The sequence below is a fragment of the Mirounga leonina genome, unplaced genomic scaffold (assembly GCF_011800145.1).
Source record: "Mirounga leonina isolate KUSES-001 unplaced genomic scaffold, KU_Mleo_1.0 Mir_55, whole genome shotgun sequence".
NCBI classification, from domain to species: Eukaryota; Metazoa; Chordata; class Mammalia; order Carnivora; family Phocidae; genus Mirounga; species Mirounga leonina.
Window position 1 is genome coordinate 9,225,807 of NW_023270816.1, and position 16,823 is coordinate 9,242,629.

Below are 16,823 nucleotides of genomic sequence, written 5' to 3' on the forward strand. Positions count from 1 at the left end.
ACAGGGGCCCGCCCCTCCGCGTTTCCCCTCGGCCCCGCCCCCGACGCGAGGGCGGGCTTCGCGCCGGGGCGGGGGGCGTGGTCTCGGCCGCGTCGCCGCGCGGCGTGCGGAATCTGCGGCGGCCGTTGGCCGTTGGCGCGGCTTGGGCGGTTGTCCTGGAGAAGCAAGATGGCGGCGACGGCGGCCGCGGTGGTGCCGGAGGAGGACACGGAGCTGCGGGACCTGCTGGTGCAGACGCTGGAGAACAGCGGGGTCCTGAACCGCATCAAGGTGGAGCGGGCCGGGCCGGGCCGCGGGGACGCCGGCCGCGCCCGCGGGCCGCAGGGCCTGTGCGGGCGGCGGGCGTCACAGAGGGTCGCGCGGGTTGCGTCTGGGCCGCGGGCGGGGCGGCTCCTTGCGGGGCCGGGCCGGGTCTCGGGGGGCGGGCCGCGCGGAGGCCGGGGGTGCGCTCGCGGCGGGCGGGACGAGCTGCCGGGCGGTGGCTGGCGGGGCGCCGCGGCCGCGAAAGCGGGGCCGGGCGGGGGGCGGGGGCTTTCTGCGGGAGGGCGTCTCGCGGTGCCTCCTACCTCCGCACGTGCCCGCCGGGCGTTGCTGTCTCGTCGGTTCTCGCTTTTTGGCCTTTAGATGGTGGGGACGGTGCCTGTGGGACTTGCGTCGTATGCACCTCTCGTCATGAAAATTGCCTTGAAACAGTTCTTGTCCCTTTCCCCTTGTTTTTAAAAAAAGGCTGAACTCCGAGCAGCTGTGTTTTTAGCACTGGAAGAGCAAGAAAAAGTAGAGGTATGAAATCGACAGATTTTAACATTACCGTATTCGCTTATGTTTAATTTCCAGTGACTTAGACGTTATTCTAAAATACTGCACACGTCAGGGTGTAGCCAAGGATGATTTCGAAGTACTAAGGATTACATTTTTTTACTACTGGAAGAGAGGCAACCTTACTCTCTTTTTGTCTATATTTTAGGATTTTGGAGTAGCCTAAAGAAAGTCAAGGTACAATAGTAACTCTGGGGCCAGTAGTAGATCTTTGGTGGTGCAGATGCCTTTCCATAGGGGAGATCTGAAAAACAAGGTCGGAGGGGCTCCATTGCCAATGAGTTTGCTGCAGACCCTGCAGAACCTCTAATATGTCAGTACGTATATATTGTGAATGCCCACCGGTGGGGGAATATAGTATGTAACTTTTCTCAACTCTCTGACCACCCAGTTATTTTAAAATCATGTGCTCTTTGTCACTGTCAAAGGTCCAACCACTTCTTTATGTAAGTGCATATAGTTTTTTTTCTCCACCTCAAGTCTTCCCACCACTCTGAATAAATATCCTGGAACTTGTCAGCAAGAAATACTCCACAATCAGGGTCTTCACCTTGCTCCTGTGACAAATCCGTCTAATCTCCTCCTCACTTTAGACTTAGGTGTCTGCTCCTCTTTAACTTCATGAAGTGCTTCGATTCTTGGCTCTTCTGTGTTTGTCCAGGTGTCCGTTTTCTCTCGGCTGCCCCCTGTTGACTTGTCTGGACTCTATGGTCCATGTTTAAGAAACCCCAGCTTCCTTGCCTTCCAGCCGTACTTGCTCTGGGAAAAACCGCAAACGTCATTTAATTGAGCAACCTAACTCCCCTCCCTGCTTTTGCCGTGTCCGTCCTAGAGCAGTCACCCAGCACTGGGTTGCTGCCATGACTAGCTGGCGGGTGCGTGCCTCAGCGAGGGTCTGAGCGGGCCGGGAGTCCTCTTCACTCAGAACTCTCACTTAGCTGCGCTCTAGCCTTCCACCTCTCCTGTTTGCTGCACTCTTAGCAGCTGGCCTATAGGGGCATCAGGTCCTGACTTTCTGTGTCTTCCCCTGCGGATCTGTCACTCAGCTCAGAAAAAGCTGCCCTGCATCTGTATGTACCTCCACCCCTTCCTTCCTGCTTTGCTGGAGGATTCTCTGTCTTGTCCAAGAATAGTCACTTTCTCTGGGTTTTGCCTTCCAGGTACTCTCAGCTCCTCAACCACTTGCTGTGTCTTTGGCCTCTCCCTTGCTGTTGGTTCTTCTCTTGAACATAGAAACATGTTTGTATCTCTCTCAAGGAGAAAACTGTTTTCCTTAACTCATGTTCTCCTTTTAATACCACTCAATTTTTTTCCCTCACAATCGAATTTTGAAAGAATGTGTATGTCTTATTTCTTATGTTCCAGGCACGCTTTAATACATTAACATCTTAAATCCACTTAAGTTCGCCTTAAATCTACATCTAAGGACTTCCCTTTGTTGGGGTCAAGAAGAATCTCCTTATTGAGTATATTTAGTTCTTGCCTGTGTTAGTTCTAACTTAGTTGTTCTTTGTGGCATTTGACATTCTTAATTCTTCCCTTCCTTCCTGAAAATCTCCCTTGATTTTTGGGACTTTTTTCTGTTCTCTTCTTTTTTCCTTTTGAGCACTCCTTGGTTTCTTTAGTGTGATCTTTTTCCTCTACACCTGACTTAAATCCTTGCTGTATTTTCCAGTAGCTCATTCTGTGCTCTCTCCCTGGATGACCTTAATTATACCAGTAACTTCAGCCCTATATCCTTGATCCATATCGTGAGCTTCAGACCCATATGTGACCCTGCCTGCTGCACTGATCTTGCTTATGGGGACTGCTTTTTATCCAAGCAAGAAATCGGAGAGTTGCCTGGACCTTGCTCCTCTTTCTCTGCATCCAGTCGCTCGCCTGGTTCTGTCTGGCAGCTCTGTAGCTGAGATGTCTAAGGAGGTTCTCTGCTGCCCTCCTACTCTGTGCTGAGCTATTTATTTTGCAGGTTGCTTTACCCCTTTCTTCTCTCCAGTCTCCCTTTTGCTTTTGTCCCTCACCATCTTCCTGAAGTCCTTTTTCTGCAGTGCTCCTAGCTTGGCTGTTTATAATACACATCTGCTCTTGTTCCTCCATTTTCTTTAAATATTTCAGTTGACTCAGTGTCTTAAAATTTCCTAGACCAACCTACTAAGGACCTTTGTGATCTTTCCCTTCCTTGTCTTTTTTGGGTTTTTTAAAAAACTTTATTGAGGTGCAATTGACCTGCAGTAAATTCAATATACTTAAATGTATGGTGTGTTACATTTTAACACATTTATGCAACCTTGAAACAGTCAAGATAGTGCACGTATCCTTGACCCTTGAAAGCTTTTTCAAGCCCCTTTGTACCACCCTCCCCCACCACACACCCCAGAGCCACCCATGTATTTAAGAGCCATACATGTGGGATCCTACCGCACAGACTCTCTTTTCTTCTTTGATCTGGCTGCATTCATTCAGCATAATGCATTTGAGATTTGTTCATATTGTCCTTTGTATTAATGGTTCATTCTGCCTTTCCTGTGTAGTGTCTATTGTATGGATATGTGACAGTTTGTTTAGTCATTCATCTGTTGATGAGCATTTGGCTTGTTTCCAGTTTCTAGTATTATAAATAGGGCTTCTGTGAACATTCAAGTACATGTCTTGGCTCGGATCTGTGCTTTTATTTTGAGAAAATGCCTACAGATGGGTCATATGGTAGGGGTACTAACTCTTTAAAACTTTACTGGACTACTTTCCAAAGTGATTGCACCATTTATAATTCCATCAGTAGAATATGAGACTGTCATTATACCTATAATTCATTCAGTCTGCTTAAAGAAGCTTGAGTGAGCTAGAAGTGTTTTTTCTGTATTTATTCAAATAAACGTCTAATGGCAAAAATAAGTTGGCCTATGCACTACACAAAATCATGTCACATACTGCTGATGAGCTGCGAATAACAAGTGTGTAATTTGAGTCCTTGTTCACAGTAAGCATGCTATAAATGGTAGATATCTATGATGACAAAATGTCAACATGTACTTAGAATAATAAACAGTTGTTTTTGTAAGTAAATGTATTGCCATTTCACATGAGTATCTGAAGATCTAGCTTCTAAAGTAGTTTAATAAACAATTTGTGGCATATTTAAAAATTAAAAATAAATACAAATTTTCATGTGTGGTTTCATTTTATTAGCTTTGAGATATTAAATAGCATGAAAGAATTCCTTTAGTAATCAATAGTTGTGGAGTGGGTTTAACCGTAATTTTATGAGTGACCGTATTTTACTTACATCTCTGCCAAAAAATTAAACTTTAAACCACATTTTGTAGTTGTTTTTAGGATAAATGCATGACATAATATTTCATTTTTTAACAGAACAAAACTCCTCTAGTCAATGAGAGCCTGAGAAAGTTTTTAAATACGAAAGATGGTAAGATGTTCAGTTTGTTCTTGTTTATTTTGTCTGTCTCCGAATTTTCAAATGTTGACTCTATTTAGGAGAGATGAGGAGTTTCAGTTTTTTTTTTTTTTTTTTTTAAGATTTTATTTATTTGAGAGAGAGAGAGAGAGCGCACATGACGGGGGGTGGGGTGACAGAGGGAGAGAGAGAAGCAGACTCCCCTCCCTGAGGCAGGGAGCCTGACCCAGGGCTCGATTCCAGGACCCTGAGATTATGACCTGGAGTCAAAGGCAGACACCTAACCAGTTGAGCCACCCAGGCGCCTCAAGGAGTTTCAGACATTTTTTGAAGTCTGTGATTCTTATAGGTTCTCATTTTAAAATCATATTTTATTGTACAACTGTTAAGTTGTTTTGAATATTCTTGGTCATGGGAAATTGGTTAAAACCAATTTTACGTAAGAAGCAAAATATTCTAATCCATTTATGAAATGTTATGTTGTTTTATTAATAGTTAGCTTCAAACTGATGATCCTAATGAAAACACGGGACTCAGATTTGTGTTACTGGTGTTCTTCACAGATAAATTTATAATTTAAATTTAGAAACCTCTTTTCTTCAGTTAATTAATCTTACTCCGTGGTGTTAGTGAAGGGGGCTTCAGGGATCTCACAGGTGCGCTCACCGCCTCTCACGTTTTGCAGGCCGGCTGGTGGCTAGTCTTGTTGCAGAGTTTCTCCAGTTTTTCAATCTTGACTTCACCTTGGCCGTTTTTCAGCCTGAAACCAGCACAGTAAGAGTCATGAATTTTTTACATCTATTCTTTGAAACCATCCTTGGTACAAATGAGTTCATTATAACCTGAAACTTAACAACATTTGACACTTTATAGGGTCTTGCATGTAGATTATTTTTTGTAGTTGATTATCTTTTTCTTAAAAGCCATGTGAGCTGTAGATAGCTGGTACCCATGCTGCTTCGTAGAACTTTGAAAGGAGTGTTTTGTCGAATTAATTTGTTCTGATGTCAGATACATCCATTTTTGGATGTAGAGACTTGGTTAAAAGAAATATATAATTTTTTTAAATGGGCATTTTATTCATTATAAAAATGATCTCTCTGTGTTTAGAGATATCTTTAAGTCTCAAAAATCTTTTTCTTTAATCTCTGAAAATAATTTGCATACTTCTCTGCATTTATATCTTGTTCTATCTTACCTCTTCTCTAGTTTCAAGGTCTTGAAGGTCGAGAGAATTTAGCCCGAGATCTAGGTATTATTGAAGCAGAAGGTACTGTGGGTGGACCTTTATTATTAGAAGTGATCAGACGTTGTCAACAGAAAGGAAAAGGGCCAACCAATGGGGAGGTAAGTATAATTCTAGCCTCTGATATCTTTTTCTATTTTAATTATTGGCTGCTCAGTGTAGCCATGCAGAGTTTTGCATACATAGTGAATCAAAGTTTAAATGGAAAGAAGCTATTCCTTAAAAACAAAACAAAACACAGTCAGATCACATAAAGGCACATTTTGATGAAAATTGGAGACGCGGCAGCTGAGTGTGGTGCCGTGCTTGTTCTGCAGATGGGCACTCGGGCGTCGGGGTCAGGGGTCCGGCTGTGTGGAACCAGCCGCGCTCCTCCACTGGCTGGCTGGCTTTGGACGTGCAGGCCCCTCCCCGGCTCCCCCTGTGTGGCATCGGGAGAGCAGGCCGCCTCCCCCTGTTCAGCATTGGGAGAGGCATCGGGAGAGCGGGCGCCTCGTGGCCATTGTGAGGCCTGAGGCACGGGTAGTGCTTGTCAAGTGCTGAGAACACTCAGCTCCTTAGTCGTACTCTTGTTACCATTTTAAACAGAACAGGGCTGAATTAGAGGCTACTTAATAATTTTTTGAACTTAAGGGCTTTTTAAAAATAGACTTAAAGCTGTTTAAGCTATTGATTGTGCTTAGTTTCTAAACATTTTCAAACTTCTGCTTTCTTGATTAGCTACTGCTTTTCTTACTCCTTTTTAGAGAACTGCTAATGAGAGTAAGTCTGATTCTTAGTTATTAGTTACAAACGTTAGTTTCACAGAGAGAGACCGTTTCACAGACGTGGACCATGTGGTAGCGGTCTCAGACACTGGTTAAATGTGTGCTTTTAGTCACTGGTTTATAAGTAAGAATGTGGAGGGTTGTGCACTTGCTGTGCTCTGTGTGGAGAGCCTCAGAGCGTGTTTTGTGTTAGAATCTTTGAACATCAGGAGAGCCTGACTGAGCACCTGTTGCATATAGGGCATAACAAACAGGTGCTTTGAATGAAAAGATAAAACAGTTTCCTGGACTAGAAGAATTGAGAGTTATTAAAGATAAAATGTGTTCCCATAAGGGTATGGACGTGTAAGTGATGGCTTACGATAATAGAGGGAGTGTACAGTAAATGGTTAGTACCACACATTTTAGGAGTCAAATCGGTTTTAGTTAAAGGGTTTTCCAAGTGGAAATTTTGTTAAACTCAGTCTTCATGTGAGAGGAGAGGAGAGGACTGGGAAGCTGTTCTGAGGCGGCTACGGGGAGCTGGGGCCAGGAGCGGGGTGCCGCGGCTGGGAGCTGGGGTGGGGCACTGGGGCGGGGCGCTGGAGTGGGAAGCAGGGGTGGGGTATGCTGCAGCAGGGGTTGGGCGCTGGGGTGAGAAGGGGGCGCTGCAGCGGAAAGTGGGGCATGGCGGGGGCGGGGGTGCTGCAGCAGGTCTTGGGTTCAGCTCTCTGAGGTGCTGGTGGCCCCCGTTCTCTCGTGTGCTGTCCCTGAGCTCACGAGCATGAGCGTGGGCTCTGAGCTAGGACGCTTGGGGTCACATCCCAGCTCTGCCGTGTCCTGTGTGTGACTCTCTGAAGACACTTAACCTCCACGTGCTTTAGGTTCCTCACTCACGAAATGGGGACGATGGAAGTAGCAGCTTTGCGGGTGGTGGTGAGAACCGAGGGGAGTCAGGGTAGCTTGTGCAACCGTGCTTCGCATGCAGGGATCTGCGAGTCTTTGCCTTCATCATCACCGTTGGTGGTTCTCTTCTCATTACTGTTTGATGGCTCCCTACGTCCAGCTCAGTCCTTTCCCCAGCGTGAAACCAGAATCTCCAGCTCTTGCCCACACATATCCCTTGTTAACTCACGAACACATCTGAATCCTGTGTGAAAAAACAGACTTCACTCTAACAAAGTGTGAAAAATATGTGTCCTCCCAGATAACCACCCAGTTCCAGTTCTTGCTCCAGATTTCTGTGTTCGTGTTGATTGTGCTTCTGTGACTCCTCGGTTTCAATCCAAGGAGCTGCCTCTCTGTGCCCTCGGTTCGGGCCTCTGTCAGGAAGGAGTCTCTCTCCCGTCTGTACCAGCAGCACGGTGGAAGAAAGCAAGCTTGGTTACTGGGAAACTCCGTTTGCTGCTAACCAGGGCGTCTGCCTCAAACTGAGGCCCAGTAGGAGATTTCTTGTCTAGTTGGGTTGATCTGAAAGTGAAAACTCAATAAACCTATTCTTTATATGTCTTTCTGACTGGTGGATCCGAAGCCTCCCCAGTCAGTTTACCCTGTTTCAGAGCTGGGTTTCTGTCAAACGGACACAGGAGAAGATTTTTATAGCTTCAAGAAGTCATTGTTTTACTTCTTTAAAGTTTGAAACCATTGTGAAATACCCACTCTTTGCTACTTTTCTCCTCTGAATATTGGGGTATGTCCTTTTAATTGGTTGTGTGTATGTGTATACACACATAAATCAGTGGTCAAATTCATATTTAAGATAGGGAACTCACAGGTGTCCATTTTGGCTTTTCCATCTTCACTAGTGTTTATAACTTCGAGGGGACACCTTTCTTTAGGTTTTATTAACCTTTGACGTCTGATGCTGGAGAAGAAGATTAGCTGTGGATTCAGCGCATTGAACTCCGTTAGTGATGCTTTTGCCAAAAGTGCATTTTCAGACCACCTTAAGAATCAGGTTGCTATGCCCCACGTCCTTTACCGTGACTTTGAGTTGATTTTGCAGGGTGTTGGATGTTCCCCAGCGTGGAGAATCCCAGCACTTGGTTGTTTGCCGCGCTGCCCCGGGTGAGCCCCCTCCCTACCCGTGAGCACCTTGCAGTCACTCCGGTCCTGCTTCCCAGCACCCCTGCGGGCACGGCCAGCAGTCACTCTGCGTCCTTCATGCTTGTTGACTTCATTTTAAGGTTCAGCCTTTTATCTGTTCCTTTCCACTTTAAAAATTGCAATCACTGTGTAATGGCAACTAGATAGTTTCCAGATTCCTCAGCCTTGATGTTAAGGTCCTGTGTGATGCGGTGCCTACTCATCTTTCTAGCCTTATGCCTTTATTTGAAACGTGAAACCTTGTGCTTCAGCCAGACTTGCTTATACTTGAAAGTGGCTTTTGCTTTCTTGCCTTTTCCTCATCTGCTCTCCACCTAAAATGGTGCATCATCCCCATACCCAGCTGTGGAATGTTGTCATTCACGGTCTCTCTTCCACTCTGCCTTCTGGGATGTTTCTTGTTCTTCCTCTCTCTCTGCTGGCAGCTGTTGTAACTGAGTGCCTGGCTCTGCGTGGGTGTGGCAGCCCCCTGCGGTTGCCCGTCCCTCCCCACGTCATCCCTTGGCTGGGGACAAGGGCTTGGGCTCACCTTTGTATCCTTTGCAGGGTCCAACCCAACAGGGATTCTTCTTCTTCTTTTTTTTTTTTTAAAGATTTATTTATTTTAGAGAAAGCGCACATGGTGGGGAGGGGCAGAGGGAGAAAGAATCTGAAGCAGACTCCCTGCTGAGTGCAGAGCCCCGACAAGGGGCTAGATCCCATGACCCTGAGATCATGACCTGAGCCGAAACCAAGAGTTAGACGCTCAGCCACTGAGCCACCCAAGTGCCCCCAATGGGGATTCTTCACAGATAATGTGTTCAAGGTCAGTGGGAAGCTTTTGCAGACTTTTGTACAGAGGAAGTACTTGTTTGGAAGATGAATTTGTGAAGGTTAGATGGTGAAATTGGGAGAAGTTCAAAGACTGGGAGAAGTGAAATCCACTAGAAGGCAAATTTAGACAGGAATGATTGTGGCAGTAAATGCAGAAGCAAATGGGCAGATAAAGATTCCCCTTTAAAGGAAGAAGCAATAAGACTTGGTAAATTAATATTACGGCAGAGGGTTGGGGTCTCAGAGGGTAATATGGGAAGAAGAAAAATTTGCAAAGGTGAAATGAGGTTTTCTGCCTGGGAGAAGATGATGCCATACCAGAAGTCACGCTGCTCAAGGGAGGAGCAGAAGGTATGACGAGCAGCACATTGTCGTGTTTAAAGAGCTGTAGACAGGAGTAGGATTTTTAAAGCAAAATAGCCAATATTTAATATGCACACAGTGCACAGAGCTGCTAATGATGTAGTGGATGAATTTTAGGTCACTTCCATTCCATTCCATTCACTATGCGTTTAGCATAGCGCTGAGAAGTGACCAGCGGGTGCCCCGAACGTGGTGGGTTCGTGATGCTGCCGTGCGGTGCGGTGTGGCGGTGTGCCAATCCCCGCGGTGGCTCTGCGTTGCGGTTCGGTCCCGTGCGGCGCGGTCTGGTGGCCGTGCAGCTCGGTGGCGTGGCCAGACCAGCCCCCGGGCTCTAAGAGGTGAGAGGGTGGCATGAGCGTGCAGAGGAGGAAGGGGAGTGTGGTGCTTTGAAAAGGGGGGCGTGCTTTCCGACCCCGCCGCTGTTTGATGTTCTGGAGACAGAGTGAAGGAGGCCGCGAGTCTGGCAGGGGCGAAGGAGTAGCTGTGTGCGAATCACAGGACAGGGCTGGTGCGGACCGCCGGGTCCTGAGCGAGGGCTTCGTCCGGGGCACCTTGACCCCGCGACTGAGCGGCCTGTTCAAGATGACTGGGTCAAATACGTAGGTCATTAGAATCTAAGTGTGTTTTGTTTTGTTTTTGTTTGAGTAAAATTGGGGAAAATCTAGTGAGAATATTTACGTAATTTAGAAAGAGTTAAAAACATCAGTATTGTGTAGTGGTTTTCAATGCTAAAATGCTGTTGAGGCTTAGTAGTGTATTTATGTTTTAGTTTAAACTATGTTTTAATCTTAAACTGTGAAATATTTTAGGGTGCACTAGATCTGTCTGATGTACATTCTCCACCGAAGTCACCAGAAGGCAAAGCAAGTGCTCACAGCGGTGCCAGTAAGGTGAGTGGGCCGCAGGTACGAGGACTTCTGCGCTCAGACTCCACGGGGCTCTGCTTTTCTCACCCTCGTCCTCCTTGTTCCAGGTTTTGTTTTGTAATGAAAATGCTGTGTAGTTTCTTGAAATTGCTTTTCTCCCCTTAATGAAGCATATATTTATAACAATTACTTCAGTTTGTTGGTAGTTTTTTTGAATTTTGTGTCATAGAAAGGAATGCACTGCTGAATCACAGAATTGTGAGATATTTGGACTCGTTTGGTACTTTGAAAATTTTCTTCCTCAGTTGACAAGAGGATTTATTTTTCATTTATAAATCCCTAGCTTGAGGATACTAGGTTCTAGACTGTTGTTCCAGAATATTGTGGTGTTGAGTATTGTAGATGGATGACCAGTTTAGAATTGTAAATTATAGTGGTTTTTTTATATTAATGAGCTATTTTGAGGATTTATAAGAAAATACATGTGCCCTGGGTGTGTGTGTGTGTGCGCGTGCGTGTGTGTGTGTGTGTGTGTGGTTTATGGGTTGTTAAAGTTAAGGCTCTCTGATTGCCGGAATTTGGCATACTGGAGAAAAATGCTGAGTGGAACACTGGAATTTCAAGTCCAGGATCACAGGAACGGTGATCGTTAGGGGATATGTTGTCTCGGGACTGGTTGCAGCGCCCTGTGTGTTGGTACAACCAACCGGTTGTACCCAAGGACGGGTTTGGGTCAGGTTGTGCCGTGAAGGCTGCTGTGACTCCCATTCTGCAGGATGCGGGTGGTGCCCTGGGGCACGATGGTGCTGCACTGACTTGTGGGCACAGCGGTACCTCTTCAACTAGGTGGCTTCTAGAGGGTTTCTCTCTCTTTCAGATGCCTGGGCTCAGACACCAGTGAGTGGTCCCTGTTGTTTTGTCGCTGGGTCTTTATGGTGTTGCTCCTTTTCATTTTTTTCAATTTGGAAATCAAAGGATTTTATGCTTTATTGGCAGCCGAGGGAAGAGACCATCATGCTGTTTGTAGGTGTCCCTTCTCTCTGAGATCTGGTTAGCCTTCACTGTGGGGAGGCCTTTCCCTCGATGCTCATGGGAGGCTGTCACCATGGTTACAGAGGGAGCAAGGTTGTGAGTAAATTTAAAAAGTCCCTTTAAATGAATTGTCAGATATAGGAGCCTTGGTAAAAAAGCTTTGCTTTCTGTGAACATGTCTGGCTGTGAAGGGGTTAAAATTAATGCTTATTCCACAATATCAGTACCTGTAGAATTGAGCGTTTGGAAGTTCTCTTTTTGGCCAGTTATTGTTTTGTAAAGCAAATTAGCAACACGAACCTTCTACATGTGGTGTATCTTCAGGATAACAGATTAAAGTCTTTGACATACTTTCTCTACACAAATTTTATTTTCAAGATCTTAAGAATTACGATGAGAATCTTTTAAGTCAGGAAATGTTGCCTTAAATACAGAGAAGTGCCGGTAGTTACCAAGGTGGGTTTGGAGAGCAGTAAGCTGTCCTCCAGCTGTCCCCTCGCGCTCACCGCCTCCTGTCGGCTCCCCGTGCGGTGGGGAGGCCCGTGGGGCAGTGGCCGTGTCCGCAGGGCCGTGGCTGACTCGTGTCAAGAGGAGGCCTTCTGCTGGCAGGTGAGCTGCAGTTCCCTGTAGTTCTGAGGATGTGGATTTGGGGTTTCAGCGCTTTCCCCACCTGTTTCTTGCCAGCTCTCTTTTCTCTCTCAGTGGTCTTTGAATCATCTTGGGCTCTCAGGGTACCTTGTCAGGCTGCGTGCCACGGAGAGCACTCGGGGCTTTGGGGCTGTGGGACGTTGTGGCCAAGCCGAGGGTCCTGCCCGGCCTGCAGGAACCGCTTTGTGTGCTCCCGAGCAAGGCGAGGCCGGGGCTGCTCTTCGGGGAGGCTGCTCCGGAGGCCAGGCCTGGCTTTGCCGTGGAGCGCCGGCCGAGGTGTGGTTCTGCACTAGGCTGCCGTGGGGCGGGGCGGGGGGTGCGGGCCCAGTCACTGCGAGGCATGGTAGTTACACGCAGGGTGAACCACTGCAGGAGAAGAGAATTCAGGAAGGAGAAAAAAAATGTGCGTTTCAGAAAGGAACATATTGATTAGGTTTTCCATTCTTAAGAGCTTTTTTTTTTTTAAAGATTTTATTTATTTATTTGGCAGAGAGAGAGAGAGAATAAGCAGGGGGAGCGGCAGGCAGAGGGAGAAGCAGACTCTCCGCTGAGCAGGGAGCCCAATGCGGGACTCGATCCCAGGACCCTGAGATCATGACCTGAGCTAAGTCAGACACTTCACTGACTGAGCCACCCAGGTGCCCCCTTGAGAGCTTTTCTAATAGGAAACTTTTATTAGTTTGGTTATGGATTAGTTTCTTTGTAAAGATTTGTACTTTTTGGTAAAATGTCATTTTATTCTCATGCTCAGATACCAAGGTATAAAGGACAAGGTAAGAAGAAGACAAGCGGGCAGAAGTCTGGTGCCAAGGTAACATGCATGAGGGCAGAGGAAAAAAGCAGCCTCTGCCACAGCAGACCGCCAACTCTGTGGGCTCCTAGCGGGCACTGAATCCCTGTTGGCCCAGGGTTCAGTTTTCTGTGCCAGTGTCACTGCCTTCCAGCTGTAATCAGAATATGATCGAGTCATGGGGCGTAAAACAAAAAGTAATTTGACTTTTCGATTTTTATCCAGGTGAAAATCATACTGTTGGATTTTAAAAATGTGCTGTCAGTTTTACTTTGAGAATTCCTTGTTTTGTTGGCAATAAAGTTGAAAATATTTTCCTTTTGAATGGATGGTCATATACATATTCTTAACGTTATGATTTTTATCTGAGGTAAATAGCGTATCAAACTACTTTTTGGGTAAGTTTCAATTGATAAATTAAAGGCTAAACTTAGTTTCTTTCAAGACATTTTTGTTTGTGTTGAGCATTTGGCGGTGTATCAGACCATTGCACATCGGTTAGCCTTCCCTGGAAGCCCTGGCTCACAGGAGACCCGCGGGGACACGCAGGGCTGGGCGAGCTGATTCTGCAGTGATGGGGCCTTGGCTGCTTTTTTTTTCCTCCCGAAATCATGACAAAAATCAACTAAGCCAGTAGATTAGCTGCTTTTAAAATTTAAGTATTACAGGTCTTAGAAGCACTACTCATCAGTATACTTTTCACATTCGTTTAGAATAAGATACTTAAGATATTTAATTTTTAGTGCTGTAAGAATCTTTGGTTCTTGTTGAACCTTAGGTTATGTATAGATTATTGAAGATCTTCAAAATCAAAGGGTTTTTAAAAATTGTATCTGCTGTCTTAGCTGGCTTTAAGTTCTAGTGGTTTCACTGGTAGATTCCCCTTATTCTATTTGTTACATTATTTTTATGTGTTACTACACGAGAAGACAATTTAGAGCATTAATTAGCAAGTATGTGTGACCAGTTACCTGGTGGGAGTTGCTGTGTGAAGGGCTGCGGTCAAGACAGAGTCACTGTGGGCCCCACTGCGGCAGGTGACAGTCTAATTGGAGAGGTGAGACCCACCTTAAGAAAGATGACTAAGAAAATAAAACAGCATATTTTTAAAGATACTTTTAATCAACTTCTTGGACTTTTATTTAAGAAAGTTAAAAGCATATTTCATAGTATTAAGTTTTTCTCACTTATCGGTTAAAACATTTTGAAGTCTGTACATTGTCTAAACCAAAGCACATTAAAAGACGGATTTTCACTTTTCACTTCCCAGCACGCAGCCGTGGTGCCCCAGCAGACTGCCAGCTCTGCCGCGGGCAGGCCGCGTGGGGCTCCCCTGACCTCGGGGGTGACTGAGGGATCTGGACGGGCCCTGCCCTGCAGTTGTGGGCTCTCCGTCCAGCCCCTTTTATTTCATTTTTTGTATTCTTGACCCAAGATACTTAGTCACTTTGGAACCTTTTTTTCCCCTCCACTTCCTTGATTTTTTTTCTGAATTGCCTTTCTAAGTCTGTATTATACCCAGCATTGCCTGTTTTCCAGCCTGGCAGGTGAGCCCGTGGCTCTTCATTGCTCAGCCTTTCTGCTTTGCCTCAGGCATGCAGTAGGTTTGCAGATCCTTAATATCCTAACATTCTTAACATCTTAATATTTGAATGCCATGCTGCATGTGGTCATTGAGGTACGTAGCAAGACTCCCGGGGGAGCCATCCACAGGGGAGCTAGGTGGCATTTCCCAGTTGTGCAGAGCTCTAAGTGGTAGTAACCCTGCCTGCCATGAGCCAGGCGTGCAGTGAAGGGACCATGAGCGGGGCAGCAGGAGAGCCCAGGACATTGAACAAGGACTGTTGATGTGTCTTGTTACTTCTTTTGCGTACAGGAAGGCACAGTATTAATGGCTCATTCAGAGATCCTTGGTGGCTTTCAGAGAAGTTATATTCATGTCAGAAATGAACTTTAAAGGTTATCCATATATACATATACATGTGCGTGTGTGTGTGTGTATAAATAATTGATTTGTACTTGCTATTATAAACCTGTCAAAGTGCAGAGCAAAATACAAGGTTTTTGAAGGAATTTAAGTTGGGTGCAAATAAAAGTTTTTGTTACTGTTGTGAGACAGTAAAGGATGGGTGGGAGAATTGGAATACTCAGTGGAGAAGTATTCGGTGGGAGGGCGTTTCTTTAAACATTCCAAGTCTATATTAGCACTTACTTCCAAGGTATCGTCTGTAATAGTCTATTTCAGTGTAAACCCTTTTGTTCTACCAAACATGGTGCCAGTTGTCTGAGGAAAAAAAATGCATATCAAAAATGACAACAGACTTTTGGTAGGTTCTACTAATTTAGGTTTGTTATTTAAGATGTTATTAGATGCTTTTTGTTTGTAATACTTAGATTAAGATGTTTTTTATCACTACATTAATAATAGGAAAGGTCATCCTTTTTGTAATCAGTTCTCAGGTATTTTAGAACTAGTGTGTGTTGAGGTACTTTTTGCTTCCAGTTCCTTTAAAAGGACTTTTTAAATTTGTTATTCCTTGTTTTCAAAATTCTGGGATAAGCTGATTAAGGGCAGTGATGAAGACCACAATGTATATATGTTTGGGGGTGGGAGGGCAGGCATATTTGTGGGTCTTTTCAGTCTAGACAGGGCTTTCTAGATAAACCATTCACTGTCATTCCCTTATACACACACACACACACTCTCTCTCTCTCTCTCTCTCTCTCTCTCTCTCTCTCTCTCTCCGGGACGGATGAATACACTTGGGTGAACAGTATTCCCAACCCTTCGCCCTTGTGCCTGGCCAGCTCCGCGTTTCCAGCTGCTTCAGATCTGAGACTGGACAGCGGGCATTCCCTGCTGGCCCCCAGGCTGCTGGCTGGACCGGGTGATGGAGCGGAGCATCTGTGCAGAGGGTCATTTTCAAGTCCGGTGTCAGAGCCAGAGATACGAATCTACAGGAATTACAGATAGTCTGTAGAGCATACAGACAGGATTTCTAGAAACACTGAGTTTTTAGAAGAGTTTAAATGTTTGTTTTCTGGTTCTAGAATCCTACAGTGTTTATGTTCTAGGTGAATAAATTTTAAATATATGTGTGTTACAGCTGTGGTAGAATTGTTTAAATCATGGGTCAAGAAAAGGCCTTTGGTGGGGTGGGAGAGGAGAGCTGGGGCCTTGAGGTGTGGATGGGGAAGGGAATTAATACCCATGCATTTTTTAAATACTTTTGCAAAACTAGGGTATTTCTTTAGCTTTGATGTTTCTCTGTTATGAGCTTGGAAAAACAAAATTATTATTTTTTTTAGGTTCTTAAGATGCTCTAGTGATAATTCATGTTTTGGCACTGGGAAACTTCTTTCTCTGTGAGGCTCATTTTCTGTTAATCTAGAAATGACTGAAATCCAGATGTGTAAGTGTACTTGTAGACCATTAAGTATATGCTCAAACTTTCTTACAGCTTCACAGTAATTCACCGTGAAGTTTTAGTCTTGAGATTGGTCCAAGGGAATGTAACAACTGCTGTTCAGTAGGTTTCTCGGTTTTCTGAAAAGACAAACTTTATTATAGGTTTTAGTTATTTAATATAAACACCTATACGTAGGGCTGCCGTGAGAAGGTACACAAACTTGGTGACTTAAAACAACAAGACATTTAGTGTCTCGTGGTTCTGGAGGCTGCAGGTTTGAAATCAGGGTAATGGTGCAGCAGGCTCCCCCTGCGGGCTGGGACGAGAGTCTCTTGCTGGCAGTCCCAGGCGTTCCTTGCCTTGTAGACCCATCACCCCATCCCCGCCGTCCTGTTCACATGTGTTCTCCCCAAGTGTCCTCTCTTGTTGGGTACTGGGCACAGTGGATTAGGGGCCTGCCTCCTGCAGCGTGACCCATCATAACTAGTTACATCTGTCGCGACCCTATTTGTAAGTGAGGGCACGCTCTGAAGTACGGGAGTTAGGGCTTCATCTGTTCCGGGAGACATCGTTGA

General features: G+C 45.5%; 1 protein-coding gene across 2 annotated transcripts in view; it reads left to right on the forward strand.

The window, feature by feature from the left end:
* Positions 1-90: 90 nt before the first annotated feature.
* Positions 91-16,823, forward strand: part of LOC118001894 (FGFR1 oncogene partner) — a 29,555-nt gene continuing 12,822 nt past the window's right edge. The window contains exons 1-7 of one of the 2 annotated variants that reach the window (XM_034992070.1): positions 91-270; positions 727-780; positions 4,186-4,240; positions 4,914-5,002; positions 5,438-5,575; positions 10,312-10,392; positions 12,800-12,859. In XM_034992070.1, coding sequence (XP_034847961.1) covers positions 169-270; positions 727-780; positions 4,186-4,240; positions 4,914-5,002; positions 5,438-5,575; positions 10,312-10,392; positions 12,800-12,859 — 579 coding nt within the window. In that variant the 5' untranslated portion in view covers positions 91-168. The remainder of the gene's footprint in view (positions 271-726; positions 781-4,185; positions 4,241-4,913; positions 5,003-5,437; positions 5,576-10,311; positions 10,393-12,799; positions 12,860-16,823) is intronic. The other variant, XM_034992071.1, reaches the window with a different exon arrangement.